The following is a 12,350-nucleotide window of genomic DNA, read 5'->3' as shown; positions in this document are numbered from 1 at the left end:
TTTAAATCTAGAATATATATCAAGAATATATTGAATTGAGGTTACAAAACAGAATGTGACTGTTATTAACCTGGATTATGTAATAATTGTAATAATAAGTAACAAAGTCAGGAGGGAGGGTCCCTGGAGACCGAAGGATGGAAAGACATCCCGGGAGCTGATTTTCAAAACAATAAATACACACATATATAATTGAAAGGTGTAGTTTTAAAATACATGACTCTAACTTCTTAACATGTTTCACAATTTTTGTCTAACCTCAGAGGGATCTTTTAGGAAGTAATATCTTTTGTGGTCAAGAAATATTCTTTGAGGTTCAACTTTCCTTCAGTTTCAACTTCTTTTTCTTCTTTTAATTTTCCAGTAAGATTAAGTTTAATACTTTTGATTAGAATAGCATCTGTATAATGGTCAAACCCTTATAAAATATTTCTATCATCTTTCCTTCTGACTGTAAAAATGCATAGAAAGATTTCTGGAATGATGTAAATGTAATGTTCGTTCATGATAGTTGTCTCTGGGTAGTAGGAATGGAGTAATTTAAACTTTTCTGTTTTGTTTAAATTATTTAAAGTGTACCTATATCATTTTTATAAAATCACATGATTTTTCTAAAAGAAGGGTGATAGGTTAAGAAATTATCTGGTGGTTGATTCTGAATGATGCTTACTTTCTTGCTTTTTTATGCTTTAATTTTCAAATAAACAGCCCAGAAACAGACTTGACAGAGATTGTTGCTATCACCGGACATTCCCTCTCCTCTGTAACATTTTATGATCTTTTTAACTATGCACACACTGATATGAAGAAAGACCCCATTTCCCAGCTATGGCCAGTGGATGCAGGCGGGAATGCCACATGGCAGCTTCTAGAATCATTTGAGAGTGTTTACTCATTTCATTTTATCTTTTCATTCCTTCCTGCCGCCTGGAATATGGATATTGTCATTGTGGACCCTGAGGTCAGGACCACTTGAAGCAAAGCAACAAGACAGAAGTTGTGTGTCATGTGTCTCATCGGCCCTAGATTACATGACCCGACAACGTGAGAAAGAAGGAAACTGCTCTCTTGTTGAAGCAACTGTTATTTTGGGTTTTCTGTCAATCCCCACTGAACCCACTCCTAAGCCATCTACAGACCTACACACACGTATATTCAGATTTAGTCTGTGAGCTGGACATCAGTAGGAAAAGGATGAAGCAATTAGCTTGGCAAAAGGGAGTCGGGGGAGTAGTCCCCTACCTCACCACCCACACGTAAAAAAATTACAAATAGATATAAATGTAGAAAAGACATCTTTAAAAGTTTTATCATTAAATACAAAGAGAATGTCTTTGTCAAATTGAGGTAGGGGAAGATTTTTTAGGGGACAGAAAGTGAAAACCATAAGGGGAAAGTATAGGTAAATTAGAGAACATCAAAAATTTAAACTTCTGAATGACAAAGAAATAACAAAAGTAAAAGACGAGATCAAGATGCGGGCTCTGTCCCCCCACAGAAGCTTTGAACAATCAGCGAGAACTGGCAGAAATATCTTTCTCAAAGCTTCAGAAAACAGCTAAAGGCTTGCAGAAACAGGTGAGTGCCAAATCAAGGAAAAGGCTACTTAAGAGCAGTAGGATCTAGTGGTGTCCTGGCTGGTCCCTCCCCCAACCCCTCTCGGCTTTCCGCAGAGGCTGCCCCACAGCCAGGACAAGTCCTGGTTCCTGAGCGAGTAGACGAGCCCTCATGCACACCTGGGAACACCTATATCTGGCATAATCTTACTGGTGCAGACCGAGGGACTGAAGCAGGATACTTGTCTCAGGTTTTCCATCCCAGAATTTGCGCTGTGTATAGAAGGCAGTTCCCCAAACTCTCCTACAAATCCTGACGGTAGGACATACAGTGCGGTGCCTGGGACGATGAAGAAACTGTGCCCTAGGAAAGAGGGGCCACTTGTATTTGTGTAAAAGGGAAATTCCTAGGTGCGTGCCCAAGATAAGACGTGTGCAGAGAAGTGAAGGAGGCCCCTATGCTTTGCCTGAAGCTGTTCTTTAAACCAGTTGTATGGATAAGCCCTGAAGGAGAATTCTCACACACATCAGTCTGCAAAGACTGGGAAAGGTTTTTTTCTTTATTTCCTGTTTTTGTTAGCTCCTGGCATTCAGGGAAAGCTCTGTTATAACACTAGTTCGATACAAGCTTAAGGAACAGATGTCTCAGAGTCTAAATTCCAGCAATAGCACATTAAAATATCAAAATTTCCAGGTTTCAAGAAAAGATTATTAAGCACACAAAAAAACAATCGGTGGCCCAGGCAAAGAAAGCACTGGTGAGGAGGACCAGACCTGGGACAAAAGCAAACAAAATCTGTTTTTAAAAAATAAAATGGCCCTAAATATGCTCAAAGAGCTAAAGGAGAAACATGGAGTTAAAGAAAATCAGGAAAAAACATAGTCAAACACAAAGAGAATATCAATAGAAAGATGGAAATTATGAAAAGCAGCCAAACAGAACTGAAAATAACAGTAACAGATATTAATTCCTTAGAGGGGGTTCAAAAGCAGATTGGAGCTGGCAGATGAAAGAATGAGTGAACTTGAAGAAAAGGCAGCTGAAATCATTCAATCTTAGGAGCGGAAAGAAAAACAAATGAAGAAAAGTGGCCAGAGCATGAGGAAAAAGCCTGGGACACCATCAATCAGTGTATGCATTGTGGGAGTTCCAGAAAGAGAAAGGGGCAGAGAGAATATCTGAAAAAACAATGGCTGAAAATTTCCCAAAGTTAGCAAAAGACATGAATATATTTAAGATGTTCAAAGAACTCCAAATGGGATAAACCCAAATAGACATATAGTGCTTTGACTTACAGTGTCAACTGCCAAAGATAAAGAATTCTGACAACTGCAACTAACAAGCAATGTGTCACATAAAAGGGAGCTTCAATCAGATTAAGTGCTAATTTCTCATGGGAAACCATGGAGGTAAGAAGGCAATGGGATAATATATTTAAAGTGCTGAAAGCAAAAAACTGCCAAATAAGATTTCTATACCTGGCAAAACTGTCTTTTAAAAACAAGGAAGAAATGAAGGCATTTCCAGATAAAAGCTGAGGGGGTCTACAAGAGCTGCTAAAGAGAGCCCTGCAGGTTGAGAGGGAGGGACACAATAGACCGAAGCTCTATGAAGAAATAAAGGTCTCTGGTACAGGTAATGGCAGTGGTAAAGATAAACGCCAGTACTATTGGATTTTTGCTTGTAACTCCACTTCTTACTTCTTACAGGATCCAAAAGGCAAATGCATACAATGATAAGCCAGTGGTTTTGGACTCAGTGTGTAAATATGCAATTTGTGACAAGAACCACATAAAGGTGGGGAAACAGAAATAGAAGAACACAGTTTGAACATAAGATTGAAGTTAAGGTGGTATCAAAGCAAACTAGATTGTTACAGATTTAGGATACTAAATTTAAGCCCCTTGTAACTACAAAGGAAATACTGAAGACTGTGTAAATTCATAGAGACAGAAATGAGGGTCCAGGCTGTTGGGTGGGGGCACAGAAAATGGGGAGTTAATGCATGACAGGTATAGGGTTTCTAATTGGAGGGATGGGAAAGTTGTAGTGCTGGAAAGTGGCTAGGGTGGCACAACATTGTGATGTGAGTGGTCCTGCTGAACGGTATGTTTGGGAATGGCTGGAAAGGGAAAGTTTAGTTTATATATATATTCCCAGAACTTAAAAAAAAAGAGCAACAAAAGAGACATGACAATTAAGTGTAATGAATGGTCCTGGATGGGATCTAATAAGGGAGGATAAAAGACTCAAAAAGATATTATTGGGACATATAAAAAATTAGAATATAGACTACAAGCTTCATGTCAATGTTAAATTTCTTGAACTGGATAACTGCACTTAAGGTGGTTACATAAGGGACCATCCTTGGTCTTAGGAAGTGTACATGGAAGTATTAAGTGTTCAAGGAGCGTGATATATGCAACCTACCCTCACGTCTTCAGATAATGGGTTGATACATAGATAGAAAGATTAGAAATAGATAGATAGATTGAGAGTTTGATGGATGGTGTGCTGGTTTGAAAGTGTTGTGTACCCTAGAAAAGCCATGTCCTTTCTATGTATAACTCCACCACCACCTTTGATCTTTCCATACCTCTCTTTGGGGTTGTTTCAGCTATGGCAATTCTAAATTTTTGATATTGGAAGGGTCTGTCACTAATATGGGGTAGGGAGACGGAACTATCTGATGTTCTGGAGAGGCTGGGCTAGGTTTCAGGACTTATCTGGGACCCATCTGGAGGTTGTGGGTTTTTGAAAAGTTACTCTAGTACCTGGAACCCTTGTTGTAATCTTATATCTTGCCCTAGGTGTTCTTTAGGATTGGCTGGAATAGTCCTGGTTGGGGGTTGGCAGGTTATGATAGGTAGCAAGGTCTACCTGAAGCTTGTGTAAGAGCAACCTCCAGAGTAGCCTCTCGACTGTATCTGAACTCTCTCTGCAACTGGTACTTTATTAATTATACTTCTTTTCCTCCTTTTGGTCAGGATGTAATTATTGATCCCACAGTGCCAGGTCTGGATTCATCCCTGGGAGTCCTCTCCCACATCACCAGGGAGACTTTCATGCCTGGATGTCATGTCCCACGTAAGGGGGAGGGCGATGATTTCACTTGCAGAGTTGGGCTTAGAGAGACTGAGGCCACATCTGAGCAACAACAGAGGTCCTCTAGAAGTAACTCTTAGGCATACCTATAGGTAGTCTAAGCTTCTCCACTACCTACATAAGCTTCACAAGAGTAAGCCTCCTGATCGAGGGCATGGCCTATTGATTTGGGTGTCCCTAAAGTTTGACAGTATCAGGGGATTCCCTGATGGTAAGGTTTAATAGTTAGTATATGTGTGGTTCTAAAATACAGACACTGTCTTCCTTATCCCTATGTTCTGAATTACTTTAACCCCAACAAGTTTGGCTTCATTCTTATCTCTAAATATCATATATATATATGTAAACAGCCTCTCAAAATCCAGAATTAATAAGCACCACTCTGGACTTAATGTGTCTGCTCTAAAAGCTTGCAATCTAGGCTCCTGTTTTCTTATAAGCATTTTCTAAAGATAACCATACCATTATTGTTCTTTTGTTTCTGGCTTATTTTGTCTCCCTAAATGTCCCACATGTTCATTCACATCATTGCATGCTTCACAACATTGTTCCTTTTTGTAGCAGCACAACCTTCATTCATAAGTTGTATTATTTTCATAACTGTCTTGTAGTTTAAAAATATTTCAAAATTATTATTTTTTAAAGATATAAAAGACAAGTAACAGGCCTGGAGGGCTGCATGCCCTGGAGTAAGGCCTGTCATTTTCAGTGTGGCATCTAGTGTGTCTGTGTGGTGGGGGTGGTCACTGGTCAAATAAGTTTGGGTTGAGCTGTGTATTCTATTTTCTTCTCAGACAGTGACAGTGCATATTAGCTTATCAAAAGCTCTGAGGACTACTGCAAAAACCTTTTCCTGTATGGAACTCAGCATTCCTTACAGTTCTTTGTGTGCACTCTGTGTGTGCGTTGTGTGTAACATCTCTAAACTTGCCCTGGATGTAAAAGGAGTACTTGGAAATGTTACCATAAGGAATAAAACTTTGCCTGATGTGAGAATGACTGTTGCATTCACCTTTATATCCCCATAGGTAACTCACTCCTGCAGTAGTTCTGATCAGCAGCAGTATCTGAAAAAAGGAGAAGAAGGAGGAGGAGAAAAGAAATTTAGAGTTTTCAGAAATAAGAATAATTTTTCCTAGTAGAATGAGCATATCCCAAGAGAAGGAAGTAAAATTTAATCTGGATTTTTCCTTCTCACATACGCTGGTTGGGGCTGCTAGAAGTGGATGTTTGAGACATGCTCAAGTAAGGGAGAGAAGACCATTGTAATGATAATTTAGGGCATATTCCAAAGGTAATGATGCAGAAAATGGCTGTCAGTTGAGACTGATTTCTTGCCAGTTATGAGAAAACAAAAAGGAAACAGCCGCTATGGTTTGGGATGATCAAGTCAAAATTGATTGGCTACTCTCTCTTGGCTCTGCCATTCAGACCTTTGTAATCAAGAGAAGTAATTTATTAAACACTGCACTTCAAAAACAGTTTAAAGTGCTTTACTTATTTTATCTCATTTAATCCAGTGACATGTGTTTTAGTTTGCTAAAGCTGCCAAAATGTAATATACCAGAAATGGGATGGCTTTTAACATTGGGGATGTATTAGTTAACAAACGTACGGTTCTGAGGCCATGAAAATGTGCAAATCAAGGCATCAAGCTAATCCCTTCTTCCTGAAGACCAGCTGCAGGCGAACCTGGACTCTCAGATGGCAAAGCACATGGTGGTGTCGACTGGTCTCTGCCTTCTCTTCCAGTTTCACTGCTTCCAGCTTCTGGCTTTAGTAGTTTCTCTCTCGGCTTTCTCCCTCATCCATATCTCTGAATTTCATCCTCTTTTAAAGGGCTCCAGTAAAAGGATTCAGCGCCACCCTGAATGGGGTGGGGTCTCATCTTGGGTTAAGATCCTGCTCACTAAAGATCCTCCTTACGATGGGTCCACGCCCACAGAAATGGATTGATTTTTGTGTGTATGCTGTACGGTGGGGGTCACATTTTATGCCTTTTCCATTTGACTATCCTGTTATTGCAGCACCATTTGTTGGATTTTTTGGGGGTGGGGGGGTGGGGGGGGGTGGGAGGAGTCCACTGGCTGGGAATTGAACCTGGCTGTCCCTCATGGCATGCGAGAATTCTACCACTGAACTACCCTTGCAACCCAGAAATGGATTAATTTTTAGGAACATAATTTTCTGGGTCCATAAAGCTACCAAACCATCACACATAGTTACCATAATTATTCTCATTTTTAGGATGAGGAAAGGGAGACACTATTAAGTAAGTTACTTGGCAACTGAAAGTTACCAAGCTAGCAAGGGGTGGAGACAGGATCCCAAGCCAGGCAGTTTGCAACAGATCCAGCTTCCTTAACCACTACTCTGCCCCACTTCTCTTATAGATAACTACAGCACAGCATGTGAAACCCCATGATAGAGAGAGAAGCAAAGTGAAATTGTTAAGTCAGCAAGATTCTGTGGGATGTCAGCCTCTTTGATGACAAGCTACATTTGCCTGGGAGAGAAAGAAGGGCAAAGTCACTGGGAAGGGGAGGGAGGGGGCTCCTCTTAAAGCTACATGTGCCAACTCCAGATGTGGTCTTCGGGCACCTCCAGACAGCACACATTTGTGAGTGGGGTCGTGGGTAGACTGTTTCTTAGGCAGATACTGGGGTTGGGGGGAGGTATGGAGGGTGAACAGATCTGGGATGAGGCTAATGCAGGGCCAGTGGGCAAACCTTGCTACAATCCGAAAGAGAGGGCAGAAAGAAAAGCAGAGAGAAGAGAAAGAAAAGGGGAATTTTTATAGAATTTGGGATTAGATTCATGTGGATAGTGGGAAAGATACAGAACCCCCTGTATCTCTGACTTGGCAGAGGTGTAAGTTTTGAGTTTTGTGCACATTCTGGGTCCTCGGCAGAGAAGGTAATAATGGGTTCGCATTGGGAGTCGCGGTCCTGGGCACAGGGCTGGACGCCATTATGAAGTTTTCCCAAGTCCTTGCAGTGGACAGGGTGATGGTCATTTGCAGTCCGATGCCTTGACCGTCGAGCTTCACTTTTCTCTTGCACGAATCTGGGCCTGAACTGCGCATCCTACATGTTTGTTGCGCAAGATGCCTAAAGCTGGTCCCTTGCCCGGGGAGGCCGCCTGGCCGGATGCGCGGGTCCCGCCCCAGTTCCTGCCCTGACTCCGGCGAGAGCATCAGGTGGGGCCCAGGGTGCAGGCAAACGAGGTTGAGGCGGCCTCTCCCGGACCCGACGGGCCTTCCTCGGGTGCTCCCCATTCGACTCGGTCCCAGCGCATCTGCAGGCTGCAGAGAGGCGGCTCGGTGCCGGAAGCCCCCAGGGCGCACGCAGCGCCCCACTCCAGACCTCGCGGGGCGAGCGTCCTAGCGCGCGGCCCCAGGACACACCACCCCGGCGCGGCCCCCGCCTCGCAGGGACACGCGGCAGCTGGCGGGCCTTCGCCCGCGTCTCCCCGGGCACCGCCCTCCAGACCCCCCAACTCGCGGACTACAAGTCCCAGCAGTCCGCGCAGCTGGCACTTCGCGTCTCGCCGCGGAGACCCCCGGCTGTCCAAGTGGCCGGGCTCCGGCTGCGCGCGTGGCCGGGCCGGGCGGGGAGGCCTGTCCCTCGGGCGGGGGCGGGGGCGACTCCGCGGCTTCTCCCGCCGCTGCCGCCAAGGGGAGTTTCCAGGAAGTGGCCATATTGGATCCATTCAGCCGCAGCCGCCCGGGCGGAGTGCGTCCCGCAGCCGGCGAGTCCCCATCGCGGCCCCGGCGCTCGCCCTGGTTCGCCCGCCCGGCGCGCAGCTTGCCATGGCGGCCACTGACCTGGAACGCATCTCGGTGAGGGCCCGCCCGGGCCGCGAGGCGCGCGAGGGGGGCGCGGGGCGGGGGCGCCGTGCAGCTGGCCGGGGGGCGCGCGAGCCGGACTGTCAGCGCCGGGCGGTCGGGCCTCGACGCCGGACTGGCTCCGGGCGCCCGGGGCGAGCTCTCGGCCGCGCTAGCCCTTGCTGGGCGGCTGGCTTGGGTCGCTCCCCTCAGGCGCAGAGGGGACAGACCCCCGCTCGCGGGAAGGAGCGAAGACCCGACTGGTTCCGGGCAGGTGCGAGGACAGACTGGGCCCGGGGACTGGAGAGGAGGGGGCGGGATTCTCCGGGCCCCCATCCCCGGGGTATTTCTTCTTGCACAGCTGCGGAGATGCCTAGCCGCGCAGGTGCTGTTGGGTGGGCGCAGCCTGGGAGGGTGAAGCCTGAGGGGTCCCAGGGAGCCCACCACATGAGCTCTGGGCAGTTGCGGACTTTGGGTCCTGAGGCCCCCGTGCCTGTTTCTTTCCCCCTTTTATCTCTGGCGCCTGGATCCTGGGTGCGACTCCAGGTAGGTCCGGCCTCAGTGGTCGGGTCTGCGGCAGCCATTCCCCAGGAACTGGAGAGATTCCAAATTTAGCCTCGCGGGCGTTTGCTTGGGCCCCTGTCCAGGGCTGCCCTCTGCAGGGCCGACGTCCTTTGTGGCCCTTGTGGGGGTCTCTCTGGGCCCGAGCCGGCCAATAAAACAACTTCTAAAGGTTTTGAAAAATTCGCTCAGAGGAAGGGAGGCCTTTTGGCGGTTGTGTATGCAAATCCCCCGGTGTCTGAGGCTGGGTGTGTCTGGGAGGCTGGGCTGTGACCGTGAAGGAAACTGTGTCCTCCTGCCAGCATGTGAGGCCCTGGTCGGTGGGAGAGGGGGAGGGAGCGCCCCGGGCTGTTGGGGGTGGTGGTGAGAGAGGGGAATGCAGAATATGAGACTGATAAGCGATTGGTTCTGGGGCTAAATAAGGAAGCCAGAACTTATGTAATTAATGCTATAAATACTGCCATCTGAATTTATATATGTAAATTTTCCCTTTAATCTGAAAATACATTCGTTGGTCTGATTTGGAAATATGCATTACTAAAGCAGGAGCTCTTGGTTTCATCATTTCTAGACTAGTCTTTTAGTCTCAGTGGGGCAGGGTCTGTGTGTTGGTTAAGTTTAAATACAGGAGAAGCAGATTCAGAAGTGAGGTGAATCAGAGAGGCACCTCACTTGGGCACTGTAAATTGGAATTTATGTACCTTAGGAGGGCTGCGCTTGAATCTTAATAGAACTTCCGATTAGCTGGCGACTGAGAGACCTGAGAGCATGCGTATCTGTGCGTGTGCGTGTGCATGAAATGGGTGCAGTTTCTCTGCCCAGCTGGCCAAAAAGTTATGTTTGGGTCTCATCTGTGGCCAAAGCTTGCTCTAACAGTTGGTCTTGCAGGTGGGTGCAAGTGTAGAGAGTAATCAGAGCCACACTGCCTGGGGTGAATCCCAGACACATTGTTCAATACATCAGTTTTCTCATGTGTATAATGGGATAAAAACATTACTTCCTTCATAGGGTTCTTGTGAAGATTCACTGAGATAATCCAGGCCAGGTGCTTAGAGCAGTGTCTGGCACATGACGACCACAATGAATGACACATGACACCTCGTGTCAGTGGCGGATGTAAAGACAGAGACGGGTAAGAAGTAGGTTTGCAGGGTTTTGCCATGCCCTCTACCGGGGCCTCCATCTCGCATGTCCAGAGGTTGCCCTCAGAGACTTGGCCGAGAGGCCCGGCTGCACCGCCAGGCTGTTGGCTGGAGGGGTCCTTCTGTGTTCATTCTTGGACCATTCTTGTGAGGAGCACAGGCCTTATCCCCAAAGAGGGCTGCAGCACCGAGCGGGGACTGACTCAGGTAAGGGCGTAGAGCCCGAGTGCAGGGCCTTGGCTACTGTGCCAGGTGAAGCCGGGTTAGATGGACGCCTTCCACACCTTCCACATTCTGGGCCATCACTCTCCTGGGAGGACTTGGACAAGGTTGAATTTGGGTGGAGACCTTGGGTGGAGTTTGGCCTGAATTTAGAGGCCTGGATTCCATTCTTCCCTCCTGGGTTGTCATCTGGGGAAAATCATCATTTCTTCTCTTGGCCTTGGTTTATCTGTCCTTGCTATAAAATAAGAACTATCAGACTGATGCTTTTCAAAGAGTGTGCAGGTTAATTACAGTCTGTGGCATGTTTGGAGATATGCTGAGGTGTCTTGCCAGCTCCAGGGAGCATTGGGCCACTCACTGACCAGTGGGAAGCAGTGGCCATGAGGCTGTGGCAGGTCTCCACTGCTCCTTCGGCGAGCTCAGTGGTCAGACCAGCCCCAGAGGGCCCAGGGGCTTTCCCAGCCTGGAGATCACATGTCCATACAGAGTTGCCCTCAGTACTGTGAGATCAGTGTGTGTTGGGTTTCCATGTCCTTTCACAGACTCTCCCCTGTGTATCCCAGTACACCACCAGTCTGTCTGTTTGTCCTGGTCACATAGTATGGTGTGAACACCACAGATCCAGCAGCCTTTACATCCTGGCTGAGTCCTCAACCCTAGACCAGCCATGGGACTGGAGTCCATGTCTACTGCACTCGCATGTCTGGGACGGGCCTCTGGGGAGTTTCTCTTCTCACCCTCCTTGGGCAGCCAGACTCCTGTCCTCTCTTGCTTTGTCCCTCCTCCTTTCTGGGATCCTGATTCTGAGGCCCCACCTCTTCTGACTCCTAAAGACCATCTCCTGTGTTTCTCCTGTCTGAGTCTTATGGCGCAGTTTCATACTGTGCGTGGAGGGATGGTTTAGACTTGGGAAAGTGGGGCTGACGGGGAGGGGAAAGAAGCGTGCAGCACGGCAGCTTCACGCCTGGCATTCCTCCCAGCCAGGCACTCCTCCCATCTCCACTTTAGCCCTAGCACCATCTGTCACTTCCGTTGTCACCTCTGTAATCTTGACACTTCCCCAAGAAGCAGGCTATCCAGGGGGCGGGATGATTCCCTCCCTGAAACAAGCTGGTTAGGAGGGATGTGGAAGGCAACCCTTCACTCAGGTTGGGGTTTGTGGCCTCTGCCGCAGAGTGAGATCTCTCTGTCCTGTAAAGATGGCCAGTAACCTCCTATCTGAGCTGTTTGAAGGAGACGTGAGAGATGAGCAAGTGATGTCTGTGCATCTCTCAGTGCTTGGTGATGTTGAGTTGCTGAGTGTGCACCTCCTACAAAACCACTTGGGAGGTAGGTCTGTATTTCCCTACTGCCCTTGTGGGCATTGTACCAGGTCTGGGTGCTGACTTTAGGAAGGTCTGCTTGGGATCTTGCCTGGGATCAGTCAGAGCGAGGAGACTGGTGGGCAGGTATTGGTGATCCAAGGGAATGCACGATGAGGGACTGACCAGGATAGGAACAGAGAGGGTGGCACAAAGGAGACTGAGCACAGTGCCAACAAGAAGAGAGCATGGATGCAGGCTGGGAACCTGGGCTTGACTTTTGTCAGAAGTTTTTGATAGCAGGGAGGACGCTGGATGCTTTGTGCCCATTGCCTTGTCCATGCCAACAGCCCACATTTGGGTGAGGATGCAGATTTTGTTCACTGTCCAGTAAAAGTTGGGTGTGAGACTCACACTCCAGTACCAGGGTACCCCGTGGGATGGCAGAGAGTGTGGAGCCCTGTGAGCAACAAGCCCTAGGATGGGCTAGTTGAGGAGGGTATTTGGCAGTAACTACCACGAATGTCTGTGGCTTGGGTCCAGCGGCCAGAGGTGATCAGCTGCCGGATGACAGAGCAAAGACCTGCAGGCTGGCCTGCCTCTGCCTGCCCCCCTGCAGTCCCCCCCAGCCTT

At 47.6% G+C, this 12,350-nt stretch overlaps 1 protein-coding gene across 5 annotated transcripts in view; it reads left to right on the top strand.

Annotated features, from left to right (window-relative positions):
• The window catches only part of SEPTIN8 (septin 8), a 79,344-nt gene that overhangs the window by 45,191 nt on the left and 21,803 nt on the right, over window positions 1-12,350 (top strand). Inside the window, exon 1 of one of the 5 annotated variants that reach the window (XM_077138417.1) lies at window positions 8,240-8,503. The exons of the other annotated variants lie outside the window; for them this stretch is intronic. Coding sequence (XP_076994532.1) covers window positions 8,474-8,503 — 30 coding nt within the window. The 5' untranslated portion in view covers window positions 8,240-8,473. Of the gene's footprint in view, window positions 1-8,239; window positions 8,504-12,350 lie in introns of those variants that run through there. 5 annotated transcript variants of the gene reach the window in all.

The sequence above is a fragment of the Tamandua tetradactyla genome, chromosome 20, assembly GCF_023851605.1.
Source record: "Tamandua tetradactyla isolate mTamTet1 chromosome 20, mTamTet1.pri, whole genome shotgun sequence".
Taxonomy (NCBI): Eukaryota; Metazoa; Chordata; class Mammalia; order Pilosa; family Myrmecophagidae; genus Tamandua; species Tamandua tetradactyla.
Note: the sequence above shows the minus strand (reverse complement) of the source record. Positions and strands in the feature narration are given on the sequence as shown.